At 49.8% G+C, this 17,650-nt stretch overlaps 1 protein-coding gene across 2 annotated transcripts in view; it reads right to left on the reverse strand.

The window, feature by feature from the left end:
• Positions 1–627: 627 nt before the first annotated feature.
• LOC143149024 (igLON family member 5) overlaps positions 628–17,650 on the reverse strand; it is a 68,224-nt gene continuing 51,201 nt past the window's right edge. For both annotated transcript variants that reach the window (XM_076315997.1, XM_076315999.1), the window contains exons 4-6: positions 5,108–5,263; positions 3,939–4,272; positions 628–2,785 (exon numbers count right to left, since the gene is read on the reverse strand). In XM_076315997.1, coding sequence (XP_076172112.1) covers positions 2,646–2,785; positions 3,939–4,272; positions 5,108–5,263 — 630 coding nt within the window. In that variant the 3' untranslated portion in view covers positions 628–2,645. The remainder of the gene's footprint in view (positions 2,786–3,938; positions 4,273–5,107; positions 5,264–17,650) is intronic.

Genomic DNA, 17,650 nt, shown 5'->3' on the forward strand with positions numbered 1-17,650 from the left:
CCAGACGTTTGCGAATAAGTGCGGTTTCGTGTCCGACGGAGCCTTATCGATTAATCGCCTCCGGAGCTGGGCTCCCGTAAGCCGGCAGCGTGGGCTGGAATAATGTTTGGGGACGTCATCCGTGGCTGCCTCCTCGGGCGAATTTCGATATTTCTCCGGCCCAAATTTGCGGTCGAATTAATCCGTTTTAACAGGATTCCGGGGCAAGATAACGCGCGAGGGTTCCGCGATAACGTTTGCCATCGGCGTGTTAAAGCTCGCGCAAAGTTCGAAGACTCGGAGAGATATCCGGCCGCGGAACGAACGCGTACGTTTATCGGGCAAAGCTATTCCCGGCAACTTTCGTTCCCGAACTTGCCCGAAATAAACTTTTCTCTGGCGCGACGTTCGTTTCACGGGCGAATCGTGCTACTTTGCATTCAATTTCCTGTCTCATGGTTTACCCATCGAATAGCGAAAACAAACGACCAAGTTGCCTCGACAAGCTTCCATCTCTTTCTCCTTTTGTTTTTTCCGGTTTTTTCCGCAGCGGATACAAGAACTTCCGCTCCGTTCGGCGAAAGAATAACAGTCTCGCCAAGAACGTCCGAGCGTGGGAGTCGTTGCAGTGAAATGTGGGTTCCACGATTAATGTTTTATTGAATGTATAATTAGAATGTAATATTTACATCGATTCCATTTACTCGAACGTGGCGCGGAATCGCGCGAATGTACACGACGCGTCTGTCTGCGGCGGATCCCCTCGCGATCGATTCCCTGCACTCCGAAACTCTCGCGATCGAACCAACAACGAGCTCGACGATGGTCCGTCGCGGTGATAAAAGCGTCTACGCGCTCCATCCGGCGCTGAAAGCCCATCGAGCGCGCAAAGGTGCTCGTCGGTCTCGAGAAATTGAGGTTAAATTTCGAAACTTTCCTCTTTGCGCGGTTCGTTCTCCTGTGTCTCTCTGGTAACAAATGAACGCTTACTTTGCGCGTATAATAACGCAATATCTATGCAACGAAGGCGTTAAATAAATTAAGAAAAATAGAAAAAAAGAAATCGTCGAACCACGGAGGTTCCTGAAACCGGACGAGGGAGGATCCGCTCCCGCGTCGTAAAACGCGCGCCGTCCATCCATCTCGAGTCCACGCAGCAACTTACACCCTACGTGTGTGCACATATACGGGGTGGTTAGTTTTAAACTTCTCCGCGACGATTATCCGGGAAACTGAACCGTACGAACAAACGTTCCGAAGCGGACATTTCATGGTCAGCGCCTCAAGGTCAATTTCCATTATATTTTTCAATCAGACGCGTCGCTCGTGCGACTGCGACTCGAAGCATGGGTGATATCTGGGTTATTCGGGGCAACGCGGTACAACGAAGTTTCGATTTCCGATGAAGCGACTAAAGAACGAAATTCGCGGAGAACGGCTACATACTGGACAGAGTGAAACGTGCAGAGACCGAACGATTTTCGAGATCGTGTTGCGCAAAAACTGTAGAACAAACTTCCGATTTTTACGTACCGAACGATTCGATGAACGAAATTTACGGACGTCGGTCGTATTTTCGGTAGAGTGGAACGTTCGTTACGGGTCGGAATTAATCACGGACGTTAAACGATCTGCGCAGCTCGAAAGCAGCGCATACTTCCGCCTAAAAAAGAAAAGACAAACGACTCTTAAATACCGGAACGAGCTGGGACAAAACCGCGCGCGGACCGCGGGACATCCCTCTGGAATCGCGTCAAGTTTCATCCGCAACATTTGTTCGCATAACCGGTAGTTTTGGAACGTAATCGCGCGGAAAGATCGAAACGCTACACCCTGCGTGTATGTGTCTTTCGCGTGTCTATGTATTTATACATATATATAATGCACGTACGAAAAAAAAAGGGGGAAAAAAAGACGATTCGCTCGTTTTGCGCTCGCGCGAAAGATACCGAACGAGCGGTAAAGCCGTCCTCGAGCCGGGAGTTCCCACTCGCGAGGAAAAGTAGGGCAGAAAGCGACAGGAACTTCCGGTTCGCGCGACGAACTTCCGTTGCACACGCTGGCACTCACACGTACGTACACACTGTTCGCGATACAACGTATGTATCTTTCCGCGCGGAATTCTAGATCAATTCCGAAACAGAGGGATCATCGTTATTCCGAACGCGCTCACGGTTGCTCGAGATAAAGAAATTACCAGATTACAGGGGGGGATAGATTGGAACGGGCAAAGACGGGTGAACAACGAGGGGGAAGAAAAGAATAGGATTTGCCCCGGTGACTAAAGAGTCCTGGTCTCGCGATCGAAGGCCACTCCTTTCGAGAAGGGTGGACGCGAGTCTTTCTCTCCGACGACGGACACCAATAACACAGAGTTCGCGGCGTGCACAAAGTGTGGGCCGCGGGGTAGGCGTTGATTCGTTATTTTTATGTTTTACGATTCGCACACTCACACACACGCATCAGCGAGACACGGTCTTCGTCGCGCGGTCCTGTTCGGTGTCGGTGATATCGTCCCCGTGGGGGTCGGTCGGAGTTACGGCCGAAAAGACGAGTCCCGAAGAAGATCCATGCGATCGCCCGGGGTCGCCCTTGCGGAAGAGGGTGAAGTCGGGGTTGCGGTGCCGCGGCTAACGGCTCCCGCCCCCCGTAACTTCGGCGGTGATTCACGTCGGGTAAAGGCTGGTGAAACTCGGTATCCTCCAGCTGACGGTCGCCAAGAGGGACACCAGAAAGTTGCTCGCCAAAATTGCGGGGCTAAGGTTCCTTCTGTCGCCGCCGTGCATCGCCGCCGGTTTCTCCTCCTCTGAAACGAGATTGGAAACTCCGACTTTATACCGAGCGAAAAGAAGCCTGTCCCTCCCGCGCAATAGGGGAGGTTCGGTCCTAATCGGCCGGTGTCAAAAAATAGAGAAACAGAGAGAGAGAGAAGGGAGGATTCCGCGGAGCAACGGAGAATACATCCCTCGGGGGTGGCTACCGCGTTTCGACGCGGTGACCGCCGTGTGTTTTATCTCGATACAGAAATATCTCGCGAACAACCGAACGTATCGAAAATATCCTTCGAGATAAATTGATACGGACAGGGATATTATACCGTGCAAATAATTTGCTCAACCTTTTTCGTATCGAAAAACATTCGCGAAAACCTTTTTCTCGACACCGTCGGTCGTTCCCGAGACGTTTCAAAGTGTCGAGATAAAACCTTAACTTCGCTACCTGTACACCGACCGAGAACATTGGATCGATTTTATACGATAGAGTTGCGAACTCTAGAGGGGGGTCCTGCAAACTCTATCAGAGAAGTTAACTTCCTCCAGAGTTCACGATGTACCGTGTAAAAACAATGTTTTCGCTTACAACCGGTGGAAAGTGGGAAACGAGAGTGCATTTACACAAACACACTCGCACCCGTGGTAAATGCGTATCGAAGTGGGTACACACTGCGGTCAACGTGTTGAGCGAACTCGACCCGGTCGGATACTGCTGGCCCAAGCTCCGGAAGAGACACGAGCAACCTCTTTTCCTTTCTCCGTTGTCTCTCTTCTGCGACATTCGACATTGCAGTCCGATCACGCGCGCGACGATCGCTGGAACTCGCGCGCGACCCGAAACGAGATGCTCGGCTCCGCTTGTCGCAACCTTCGTCCGCCCGGATATCTATTAAACCTCTGAAATATCGCCGCTTGTTCGCGATCCCGGAGATTTACTTCCACTTTACAGTCACGCCTCCTTCGACGCTGCGTGCTAACGAGTAACTTTGCAAAAATAAGAAAGAAATAATAATAATAATAATTCCGAACTACGCGATCCTCTGCAAGTGTTTCCCGTCGCGTATTCCTTCGGCCGGATTGTGCAAACTTTGGAGGATACGTGCACTCCGGAGTTTCGAAAATCGTTCACGTTCCGCGAGAAATCCTCGAAAGGTATAATTGCAAAGTGAAATCGATTTGGCTCACCTTCGATCACGTGGACCACCACGTACGCCGGTTTCGCGTTACTCGGCTCGCACGTATAATTTCCGCTGTGCGAGGGCTTCGTTTTGTTGACCATTAATATCGATCCACTCTTCGTCAGCTCGACTTTCACCCCCGGCTCCTCGTCGTAATTGATCATGCGACCCTGACGATACCAGAAGACGTAAAGGGGCGATTCCGCGGCCGCCATCAGTTGACACTCCAGCCGAAGACTCGAGCCTTGCTTCACATGTAAATCAGGTGCCCCCGGTATGATCGAGTACGCCTCCGTGATTTTCAAGCGCACGAAGTTCCGTTGCACCGGATGCGACGTAACCTGAAATTTCGACGCGACTAGTTGCTTGCGCCCAAGATTCCGCTTGATTATCGTGTCTGCTCCGCGACGTGTAAATTCACGCCACGGATCCGTCTTACGAAAGCGTCTTAATGATCCATCGGAGATACTACTTTCGAGCAACGTTCCCCCGACGAAGAGACAACCGAAATATCGCGCGGCTTATCGATTTAAAATTGTGTCTCGATTACATTCCGCGGATCGACGTATTTGCGAGCGTTCGTCGAAAATAGATTGTTCGTCGACTCGGAACCAGATTGACCGTTTAACGCGATTCTCTTTTCGTGGCATCCTCGCGGTGTTATTTACGAACGAAGTAGAGCCAACAATAACTCACGATACGCTTCACTTTTGCAAGGTTTGGCCGTTAACATTTAATTCGATGGATCGGGGGCCGAGATTAAAAGACGCCTTTGATCTTTCCTGACCTTAAGCACCTATCGGTCCGTGTTACCGTTATCGAGGCTGACATTTTAGGTGGTATTTCCGATATACCGCGCGACCGGACTTTAATGCGGTTAGGGACGACTAATTAAAGGACCGCGCTGCAACTTTACTCCCTGTTATCGCGCGTGTATTTTATTCCCCGCGTCGGTCTCAAAGTCGTGCTTTCGTTCTGTTTGCTGCTTTCGTCCGACCGTAGAAAGAAATGTATCATAAAAGTCGGAGCAAAATTGCATCGTAAATTTAGGATACGGTCACGGTTTTACGGCCGAATGAATGATATGCATGGCGGAACGTTGCAGCGGAGCGAAGCCCTATCGCGACGAAGAAAACGTGCCTTTTATTACACGCGGGGATACATCGCTGAGTATACCTGACACTCGTATATACCCGCATCCTGCGGAGTAACCGCTCGTATTTGAAGTGCCCAATCGGTACTCGAATGCATCACGACGAATCGATTGTCGATCGAGTGGGTACTAGTGCCGACGGTTAATAACCGTCTGTCCCTCCGCTTCACCCATGTAATCTGTAACACGAGAAATTTCCGATAAAAATTATACACCTCTACGTATCTGCGCGTTCCTCCGTCTATTTCCGTTTTCGTTGATCGTAGATACGAATTCGAGACGGTTGGAAAATTGATCGGCGTAAAACTATTTACATACCGTCCGCGATACGGCGAGGAATGGAACGCGATTGCGGTCGAACAACGCGAAAACGTCTACTTCGGCTTAATCTACGCGGACCGGTGTAATCCGATCGAACGCTATTACCTTGTAAGGCGCGTTTGAAATAATTTGGGACTGTAAACGAGTCGCGGGCGGGACAGGCGTTAAAAGCATTTAGGCCATTTACGGTAACAATGTATAGGAAACAGCGTGTATCATATCAGGCAATGAGAGAGGGAGAGTAAGCCGCGCTTGCGTCCAATATCAATTACGGAGGCCATTACCGTACCCTAATTTCGGGGCAATTTTCATTCCTGACCGTGCCGACCGCGAAACTTTACTCAATTTGTCCGACACCCGTCCGTTGCGCCGCCGTCTCTTCGTTCGCGTACCTAAAACTACCCCTTTTCGCGTTCGGTATAGTTTGTCAAATTCAACGTGGAATATTTCAGTCGAGGGAGATCCAATTTTCCTTAATAAGGGTTTATTAATTTTCCCGCGTTTACTCGGATTTACACCCGCCGCTAGAATTCACGCTGTTCGAACTAGAGCTACGAAATTGTTCGCGCAAACGCGTCACCGACGACGGTTGTTCGTTACACGGGGAGCAGCGCGCGAGGGGATTACGGAAAAATAAGGGGAAATCGACTTTTAGACGTATTTCGCGAAGCACGCGAGTTAAACTCGAGCAAGTCCGCGAGCGCGCGTTGGAGTGCACGCCATTCGTAATACGAAAGCAGCAACGAGTTTCCTGCGAAACAGATGCCACTCGATTGGAAATATGTACGCCACCGCCTGTCCAAAAAGTTCCCTCGCCGATCTTTTCTCGTGGCACACCGGGAAACGACCCGCGCATTTTTACGGTCGCTTGTCAAATTGCGTTCGACTCGAAAACGATCCCGGAGTAGACTTCCGATCGAAATTTAGGATCCTTCGTGGTCGGTAATTTGGATACGATAGAATAATTGTACTCTAATTACCGTTCCAAGCCTCCCTTGGTCTACGTAGCCATTCGTTCCTATTAATTCTCTCGACCGGGCCACGCAATCGTTCCGATTTTCGTTTCCAAGGGGCAACGACCTATTTCGATATCGGCTCGTTTCCATAACGGTGACCGAACTCGTTTCAACTCGCTCGCAAAGGTAAACGTTCGAGATCTTCGCCGGTGAAAAAGTGGAATCGAAGTCTTACGGTTTGTGTTCCGCGGCTCGTGTTTGCGCTCCGACTAGCTGACTCCTTCGTCTACCGCAAGACGCTGAATAATCGAGCTTCCAATCGGAATTAAACGCGATCGCTACCGATCGATCTATCCTTGAGCACGAATACCGACTAGGATGACCCGCTTCGGTGCTCGGCCAGGCTTTAATCGCGGTAATTACAGCTATCCCATCCGATTCGTACGAAGGAAACCAATTTTCAGGGATATGACACTCGAGAAAGCACCGAGCACCCTAATCCCGGCTGTTTCCCGTAATCCTCGATTCCGGCTGAAAAGGAGCCATCTTCTTGGCGGGTCGTGCGCCGCGATTCCGAATCCGATAGGTATAGACGGTCGCGTAGGTGGCCCTCGAGCGTGTGTAGGTGCGCGCGTTCGACCTTCGCAGTTCCCAGACCGCTGCGAGTTATCGAGAACTTCGGTTTCCCTCGATCGGCAAGAAGTTACGCGAACTTTGTCCGTGTCTTTCCGAATACATCGGCCACGAAGCTGAAAAGGCAAAGACAAACTCTCGACGTCTACCGACCCTGTTCGTTTACAACATTCATCGGATCCACTCGGTAGGTAGTTTCCAGCCAGCCGAGAATCCACGGGCAACGCATAAAACGAAATCCCCTGTTCGTCGAACGGAATCAATTTTTGCGTAGGTTTCGCCGCGTCCGCGCGAGAACATTATCAACGAATCGGCGAGAGTTTCCCGATGAAAACGAATCCGAACGCGATCGTACCCGGGACTAGTTTTAATTACGTGTAATTGAAAATGTTTCGCGGAAGTGGTTCGAATAACGTGTAATTAAATAGAGTCCCGAACGAGGTCGCGTTCGGATTCATTTTCATCCGGAAGCTATCGTCGAGCGATTCGACGAGCACTCGTACCGACGATAAATGTATCGAATGTAAGTTTATTTCTCCCTTTATCCGATCGACCGCATCGGTGCATAAATCTCTCGTAGAGGGGAAAAATCGTTTCAGTTATCCGGGTGGGATTACCGATTATTTTTCTTCCCATAGCGGGATTTCAATAGCCGTCGAATTAATTACAACGGTTCCTGGCCGCCGTGCCAATTCGACGTAACGTATACGTATACTTCGCTCGGGCCAGAGACGGTGGCTGATATTCGGATCTATTAAAGCCCTCGACGATATGCAAATCGCGTACGACGCTAAAACGCCCGACTTCGTTACGCGACCCCTAATTTCCTTTGACATTGTTTCATCCATCGGTCTTCTTAGACGCGAATCGGGCAACCGATGTTCCGTGAATTCCCGAGGGGAGCTATTAAAGCGCCCACGCCGGCAAGAAACTCTTTGTACAACGCTACCCTGTACGTAGAAACGTCGAGCCGTGGGGAGGGAACCGTACGTGCAACGAACGCAGATGTAGATCTACACGCGAAACCCGTGCAAGCTTTTCGAGGGGAGTGGCGCCCACCAACACCGGTGAAAGCTTAATTGGAAACGGCTATCCGCAGCATCCTCCCGGTCGAGCTTCGCCTCCCATTCTCCACCCTCCATTCTTAATCTTTCGAACGGGAATTACCAGGAACCCGTGGAGGATGTCTCCTCCACGATCAGGGGATAACGTTATGGTCGCGTTTCGTATCTCGTCCCCTGGATCTTAACAAACTAGTTCGGAGAGAGCTAAGAGCCCGTTCGACGAGCCCGTTACAACGTCCCCGAAATTCCGCTTGCAACGATATTGCGAGCGCTTCCTGCGAACGTTCATTATGCAAACGTTCCGCGGAAAAACGGAATCGTTCCGCTATCCGGAATCATTTTTTTCATTTTTCTTTTTTTTATTTTTTTTTGTTTGCCTTCCTTCGCATCGAACGATCAACGGAACCGTCGATATTTAATTTCAAATCCGTGCCCGACGCACGATGGAATTTCCCGATTTTCGCGATGAAAAAAAGCCGCAAATACTTTAATACCGTTCGCGATTCGAGCGTAAAATAAAACCGCTATCCAATTACGTTGAAACAATTACTATCGTCGCCCGATGCGCGCTCCACATAATTCGCCCCCGGGAACATCGAAAGTTCAACCGGTTATCAGGGGAACGGTTTCAAAAGTATTCCGGTAACGAGGAAAGTTTTCTCGCTTGCCGTTAGAGAAATCGGCCGCGCACACGTAGACCACTCGTGCACACACCTACGCGAAACGTACGCGTACAGTTATGTGAAAACCCGCGGCCACGTGCCGCGTGTATTACGATCCTCGTAATTTCGGAGAAGCGAGCTCCACTCGGAGGGGTTACGGACACACGAGATCGGGCCACGGGATATTGCTCGGTAGCTCTCGTTCTCGACGTCAAACGACGAGTCTTTCTCGATTATTCGAAGCTACTCCGTATCAGTTTCGCGCGTACCTATGCACGAAACTGTTGCGAACTCGCGACGAGGGACCGGGACCGGGACAGGCATCGATCTAAGAGATTACACCGAGGAGATTGCTTTTTCGTTTCGACATTCGTCCCGGGATCGCTCGGGTTCCGGCTTAAAATCGACGTCTACGCTCTTTCGTCCGAAAGCTATCGAGTCGCTCGTTCGAAGAATGCACACCGAGCTACGATAGCCCGGGACGGTCTTGCTTTTCTATATTCACTTGTCTCGACGCGTTCGTTGCCATTCCTCGATCGCTAAATTTATTCAACGTCGTGATTTTAATCGCGTAGAAATAAAACGCAGCAAACGAATACTTCGAGTAACGTTTCGCGTACAATTTCCAAGGTATTTCGGAAACGTTGGAACCGAAATCGGTCCAAGAGCGTACGAATAATCAATCGACGGGGTACCGCGAATCGTCCCGACGATCGTTCTCGAAACGGTACCACGAAAAATCCTCGACGTAGAATACGACTTCCTCCGCGATGCAAAAACTCAATTATCGTCGCCTCTTATTCCGTCGACCGTCCATGGGACTCGGATCTCGAAGAGGCTCGAAAAGGACATCGAGCGATTTTCCATTCGGTCGATCCGTAAAATTTCGCGACAAAGGGACGTCCTTGCGAATCGAGGTGAAAGGAGGTGATCGGAGCATACGCTTGAAGTCGACTCTCGTCGCGTAGACGCTTTAATTTCCCAAAGTGCTTATTGTGTACAAAGTTTAACGAGGTCGGGTTGACAAGTATTCGTTGAAGAGTAGTCCTTTGTAGCGGTCTTCGCGAAACAGTGGCGGTCGAAGAGGAGAATGCTCGTCGCTAAGAACCGTTTACTTATTTATCAAAGTTTCGTCGGGTCATTTTATTGTCCCGTACTTCTTCCGACTTCTCGTGGACTTCCGGTCCGTGATTTCCTCCTGGTCCGTCGTGGTCTCCCCATCCGCGTCGACGTAATCGTTTCTCCGCGTTTAATCGTTTAATTGCCGCGAAAGGAGGTGAGAAATGCCTTACGAGATAATGCTCGTGTACTACACACTGGCTGGAGTGTGTTTCCCTTATCTAACGACGGCGCGGTCGGGATTACGCTGACAGTGTAAAATGCGAAGGTGCCGTAACGGCAGCTGACAGTTATGATCTTTACCGCACATGGTTCGGCACTTAACGCGTGATTTACCTCCACCGACCTGGGTGCGTCGACCCCCTCGTTTCGCGGTTTCCCCGTAAATCGGTGACATTAACTGTACACACTGAATAGGTAACGACAGATTTACGACCCGATAAAAGTTGCTTTTGTATCGAACTCGCAGAAAGTTACACTTTGCAGCGACTCGAATCGATCGTCGCGCATCCGGTACCCCCGAACGGTCTTCGAACCGCGTCGCGTCGACTCACGTGCGTTCCTCGCCATTTGCCGGTTCTAATTCGGTTTTCTAAATTCGACATCGCGCCCATCGATTTCAACCTCCGTTTCCCCCTCCCGAAAACGAAACGGCAACTCCTCGCGCGCAAACATTATTACGTTCGGTGTTTTCGAGCGACGTATTAAGTCGTATTCGCCCAACGAATAGCCCGTACAAACCAGAGGAACGCACACCGCGTGCAAAATTTGTGTACACGTTGTCGAAAGCTCGCATCGGCGAATCAAACTTTACACTCGGGTCGCAGTGCAATATCGTGTAGCTAGGTACCGTTGTGCTCGATCAACGATAACGCGTCGACGAAAAGCTTCGAAAATTTCGAAAATTCCGTCCACCCGCTCGCTGCTAATTCCTCAAGACGAATCTGTTTCGCGAAGACCGGAAACCGATATCCAGACAAGCGGTAACGCCCCGTCTTGCCGATTTAACGAACGACCTTTATTTCATTATACTTTTTAACCGTTGCTACGAAAGCAACGCGGGCTCCGGGCAGGGATAATTCGGAAAAAGATCCCCGCGAAGTTTACCGGATAACGAATTAAGCACAGGCGGCGGAGTTCCCGCGTGCTCTCTCAAACGCGAATAGTAGTTCTCCGAAACAACATTAATCAACGTTACTTTGACCGGAACCCACTTAAGGCGTCTGTTCCTGGAAATTCCCTTCGGAAATCCGGCCATGGATTTCCCGTGATCGAGAAAATTATTTCCTTCCCGTGGCCACTAGATGCGCTCGCTGGATGCACGGATAGGCCTTCTCGGTCACGCCTAACAGGCCTGTAATAATATTATCGCGCGGAAGTATTCGAGCAACGTTCGGGACCACCGACACAATTACCGGAAACCGATCCCGAGGGTTCTGCTGTTTTAATTCGTACCGCGATGGTCGTCAACGATCGACAACGCGCACACGGAAACAAAGTGTTCGTCGATCGTCGACTTGCCACTCGGAGTAAAATTTTCTTCGTCGATTCTTTCTGCACTCTGGCCGCGCAAAGTTTGTCCCGGTCGACGCGTGCCGCGCGGTTCGCTTGTTCGAGAATCGACTTTCGAAATTCTATTTCACAGACAATCCAACGCTCCCGCTCCTCTTTTTCTCTCGGTTCGACTCGTTCGTGTTTCCCGCGCGTCCTCGCAAGTTCTCTCGCAATTTCGCCAACTTATATTGTTCCGTTCCTACCCCTAATTCTCGTTTACTACCGTAGATGAGCCTACTTCCGTGTACACGGAGCGCACGACATACGTTTGCGAACTCGCGGAGGAGTAAAAGTTTCCACGACACAGGGTGGAAGGTCGACGTTGTTTCCTGTCTTCTCCGCTGAGAAAAAAATCTCATTGCGTACTCCAAGACTAAGCGGGACGGTTGATCGGTTAACGAAATTGCCACGAGTACATTTTATTCCAATAGACGTATACCGTTAATATTCTCGGTCAACGACCGTGCACGAGATATCAATTTAAAGTAAAAGTGGAGAGGAGAGTGTTAAAATTACGCGGTACGTCGAGTTCTCGAAGTGTGGTCGTCGCGCGATATCGTGAATTCTTTTCTCGTTTCGGGGAACGCGGGAACGCGTTCCGTTTAAATAAAATACAATCGTTTACAGAAAGGTACGTCGCGACGAAAAGCAACGAGGGTGAATCGGACGCTTCCCGAATCCACGGCCTCGTTCCGTGCAAATTGAACGACCCGGACGCAAGATCTTTTCGAAATTAATATCTCGTCGAGCGGTGCTCGTTCGCGTTCTCGCTTCTCCCGGCGTTCTTCCGTTCCTTTAACCTCCTCCGTGGCCTCGTTCGACCGACTCGCCACCTAAGGCAACACCCCTTGTTTCTCTGTCTCCGGCCCGTACACAAGACATAGATGAATTCATCTTTTATTCATGCAACCCGCCGGTGTAGGACCTACCAACGGTGTACTTGCTCCCCGACGATGGACAGAGAGTGTTTTACATAAGTGCTCGTAGGTTCACCGGGTTTCTTCCTACTTTCCGCGATGAGAGTTCTCGGAATTCGTAATGCGTAATACCGGTGGCCAATAACGCGGGGGGGGGGGGGGGGGGAGCGGTAATCGAGAGGAGGGGTCGACGATCAACGTCGAATTTCGAGCGACGTCCCATCGTCGAGGAACGTTTCGCTCCTAACCGTGGAGAACGGTTCGCTTTATTCCGGTACGCGGGCTCTCAGCCGGCGTGTAAACAAAGCGCTTCGAAACGGATCGACCCTTTCGAAAGAATTACAGACGAATACGATGCGCGCGCGTATACGGAGAGTAACTAGCCCGCCCTCGGGACCACGCGAAAGGAGCCGCGTTCGTCGCGTAAGCAGATTCCGAGTCCGTTGCGGTGCAAAGAATTCACCGAGGTTGAGTAGACTTCCACTTCCAATCTTCGTAAGTAACGCGCTTTTCGGCGTACATTTGAAACTTTATCGATAGCTCTGAACGACAGAGGCATTCATCGTTGAAAAGTATCCTCGAACGCCTCCCTCGTTCGGTATCTCCGAGTCCTTTGTAAATATTTCGCGGATAAGCGGTTACGGAATTGAACGAAGAAACAGAGCTCGACGAACCGTACGACCGTGACGGTGTAGAAAAGTTTCAGGCGTTAGAGCTGCGCGGAGAATTGTAGACGCAAGCTCGAGTATCGAACCGGTCACCGGTCGCCGCTCGGGTGAATAATCGTCGTCCTTAAATTAACCCGGGAACGTGGAGGAACCCTATTCGTGGCTCTCGCGATCGGCCGCCATTATTCCGCGCCACTCGACTCGACGTCGCGGCCTTTCCTTCCACCGTTAGCGAGAATCGAAGTAAGTAGTTCGACGTCGTGAAACGTGGCCGTTGATTAATCCTTTTCTCGCGGATTCTTAGCAACTCGAACGATTCTCCACGAGCGAAACTACACCCGCGATCGCGCAGTTCCCTGCTCTCGGAAACGCTTAAAAAGCTCCGGAGAACGAGAAACCGCTCGAACATAGAACCGTTTGACCAAAGAATTACCAGCCCCGTCCGACAAGAATGTATTTCCTTCGACGAAAAGCGTATCGAGTATTCCTTCCAATACGTATATATAGGTATGTATATGGTATATACGTACCTCCAGGAATGAAAATTCCTCGAAAATCCGCTCGACCTGATCCGTTCTATAAAGAAATCGTTCGTCGCCGCGATACCGAGCGGAATTCGATTTCGACATCTGGCTTTCGACGCCACGGATATCGAACGAGACGTCCCAGCTTCCCGACGCTCTGTGTACACAACCCGGATTTTCTGTCGTTCCTTTTCTTCGCCCTGCTTTTTTCTCCCTTCGGGAAACTTGAACAGAGCACCTGCTACGGTATCGGTTTAACGCCCGGAACCCCGTAAAATATTCTGAAATATTCCCGCGCCCGCGAATTCCGGGTGTACGGAAAAGAGGACGAAGGGAAACGAGAACGAGAAGGAAAAAAAAGACCGAGAAGAAACGCGAACGACCAAGCGGAAAGAAAGGAGAGCGAGGAGAGGGAAGAGGAGTGGGAAGCGACACGGTCGATGAGAGAAAATACGAGATTCAAAATTCGAATCGATCGAAAGGGGGCCGCGTTACCATAACCGATGGCTATGATCCCAAACGCGGCTTCTTCGTGCCAAAACGCCCGCACGAGAGTCGTTCGAAGAGGAGATTTGCTTAATCGCGAACGACGAACCGTTCGCGATCGATGGAAACGCCTAGCGAAGGTATCGAGCAAACTACCGAATGCTTTTTCAACGTTCCGGAACACTTAACCGTGATTCATCGATCGCAAGAATTTTCGCGCGATCCACGCTGGGAGATATATAAGGGGCCGAAAGAAAGACCGCCGGAGAAAGAATCGCCGCGAGCGGGCAGAGAGGAGAGGAGAGGAGAGGAGCGGAGCGGGACGACGGGGCTGGACAATTTGTCGAAAAGTTCAGGAAGGTAGGAGGAAAATTAGCGAGAGCCATGGCCGAGCTATTTGTTATCGAGGTGGCAATAATGCTTCCCCGGCTCTCCAACTCCCGCTCGTGGAAGTTTCGGTCTTGGTGATAATTAAACTTAATAGCGTTACGCTAGCACCGAAACCGAAAAAAATTTGCCGATCCAGGAGCTGCAATTTGAACAATAAAGAACGGTAAAACTGCGATGTCGGAGTTTTTCTTGCCAATCGGATACGGGGCGATCGGTTCCGACTCGGTAACACGGTTTCTTCTTCTTCTCGTTTGCCGTGTTCGAAACGATCAGTTCCTACGCGTCGGTTGGCTATTCTTCGCGCGATAAAATAACGTTTCGTTTCGCGGACAAGTGCCTACCAAACGGTAGAAATCGTGTACATCCGTTAGCACCGCGAGCAAGAGATAGGTTTCGTACAAAATTTTAATTCGATATTCGATTCGTTTCGCTCGACGATCTTCCTTAAGAGAGAAACCGTAACTCCGAAAGATAACAGGGAACGTTAACGGTAAACGTTGTTACAAGAACAATTGTACGTAAGAGTACTTGCTCGATGGCGATTAAACGGGAACGCAAAATGTAGCCGACAACGAGAGAGACGGTAACGGGAACATGACGGCGTATTTCTCGGCGAACGTGTACGTGGTAAATATTTAATCGAAACGTGTATTATCTTTCGATACCAATACTCCCGCACAATTTTCTCGACCGACCGAAAGAACGAGCAATGGAAACTTGTGCCACTAACGTCACCGTTTTATCGTTACCATTTTTTCTTCGTCCACGTACGCACCCCAAACGCGACCGATACGAAAACGATTGGAATCGCTGCGCGACAAATTCACACCTGTCTCGCGAGAACGAAAACAGTTCACTTACGTCCAATCAGCGTCGCGATACGGTCGGCCGTTCTCGATTGGCTCGGACCTATCACCGTAAAGTCTACAAATATATGGACCCGCTGTTACTCAACGGTCAGTCAACCTACACAAATTCTAGGGGAAACAGCGCAAGGAAAGCGAAGGGTTCTGCGCAAATTAGCCGAGACTGCGCCTCATTTTCGAAGACGTGGACGATCGATCTGGATATCCAAGGATATCCAAGTAAGCCAATACCTCGTTTATCTCGAAAACCAAGTCAAGATTTATCTTTAAGATTACGTCTATTTCCTTTGGTGGAAATATGTCTCTTTTCTCCGGGCACCTAAGAAAGTTAGACGATTCTAGATTTTAACCCGACGGTGCATTATCCAACTGCGAAATTTCGCCGTGTTGGTAGAAAATTTGCGGACGTGTGCGATTCGCCCGCAGCGTCTCTCCCGCGTGACATCGAATAACGGGTCGCACATGCACCGTTCTCTTGCACCCTGCGTCGCCCCACACCATCGCTCGAAACGAACTAGTTCCGGTGCGGGATACACCGCGGTGCCCCGAACCGCGACAATTTTTCGCGATCCACCGTGATAATATTAACGCGCACCAAATGTTCCAAAACTGTGGTGCGACCGCGGGGAGCAAAATTCGCCCCGCGTGCATTCATCTTGCGGACGAATCGTCGCGCGGATTACGAAATCACGGTTATTTTCGTTACGGAGACATTGCCCGAAACTTCGTTGCGCGAAACGAGAATAAATTTGTCCTTTGACCGCATTCTGTCCCCGCGATCGAAACAAGATATTTTACACCGTTACGCTCGCGTAGAACCATTCTCAGCGGACACTTCCGGCGAACAAGGAGCGACGTCGACGCTGTCTAGATATTTAAAGAAGAATGGTGCATCGTGGACGTCAATTCGTGGTGTAAATTTGGACGGTAAGATTCTACGGCTCGAAACAACACCAAACTGTAGAATAACTGGAATTAATAATATAGAGGTATGTTAGACATTCTGACAGTTTAACGGCAATACACCTCTTCGACGATGACGAATAAATAATAGAAAATATTATATATTTAAACACGAAACTCCCATTGTCCAATACACGCGTCTCGACTCTGTGACCACGACCCGTCTACGCGTAACAAAATCCTTTTTTCGACTGCAACGTTCTAAAGCCTAAAAACTCCGGACCCGTTTCCAACGATCCATGCACACTCCCGAAACCGATATCCTATCGTAAACTGTAAACGTTCGCTCTGTCCCAAGTACTTTTCATTCACCCGATCGTATCGATATTTATCTCGTACCTACAATTATTCGAACGAAACGTTTACATCAACCTTGCAACCTTTTTTATCGTCTCGTTGATTCCAGGTACACAGATAGGTACACAGATAAGAGTCCGAACTCGAATTTTAACTTTGTACCGAGCGCGGGTTAATTGTTAATCGCTGCATTCAACGTAGTTCAACGCATGGCCCAGTTCCTCGTTTCTAATGCGCTGTGGCAAAAAATGATTTCGCCGCGATCGCGATCATAATCTCCGCGCGAAATAAAAAGTAGACTGGGTGTTTACGCAAATGCATATTTTAATGCAATAAAATTACAAATGGAAGTCAGCGGGTCGTGTTTCCCTCTCGCGTGTTTTGCAAGAATTATTTTTATCGAGGAAATAGTAATTTTGTACTCTGACTCTCCGCGCGACCACCGTGACTCTTTAAACGACCGATTTATGAGTTTTTCGCGGATTCGTTCGCAGACTTTTCGCTCCGAGTATCAAGCGACGCGGTTCCAATCAATTCGAATTCGCGCGGAATACCTCGCGCGTTTAGTCGCCATTCGATCGTTCGCGCGAAGCTCTGGCGGAAATTGAATTTATAACGCGAAAGGAGCAATTTCGAAAATAGATTGAAACTTTCAAAGGTAATCGACTTAGAGGAGCGGGACGCGTACACCGCGGCAATCTATCGAACAACGTTAGACGAAACTTTGCTTTGCCGGTGTCTCCGCTTTGATGTCTGTTCTTCCCGATTTGTTCTCCGCGGGGGAGGAACGATTCGTTTCGAAAAACAAGCGGTTGCACGCGCTTTTATTTTTATCCGATTTTTAGGAGGCTTTCGGAGCGAACGGTGCTACGTGCTCCGCGAGAGTTTCGAACGAAACAACTTCAACATCGACACACGGCTCCGGGGGTCGGAGCACCTTTCGCGAACGCGTTACGCGCAATTTCCGTGGACGAGGGATCGTTGAATACGTCACCAAGGGTTCCTCGGTTTTTAAGATTCGAGAGACAGTTATCTCATCTAACCGTGAAAACCCTTTCTCTCGGGTGCTTCGTGTGTGCCGTCTGGCAAACGGAAATTAAATGAAAATCGCTCGACCCGCCACTCCGACGGGAAATGAAAATTGAA

This window comes from Ptiloglossa arizonensis, chromosome 7, assembly GCF_051014685.1.
Source record: "Ptiloglossa arizonensis isolate GNS036 chromosome 7, iyPtiAriz1_principal, whole genome shotgun sequence".
Lineage (NCBI taxonomy): Eukaryota > Metazoa > Arthropoda > Insecta > Hymenoptera > Colletidae > Ptiloglossa > Ptiloglossa arizonensis.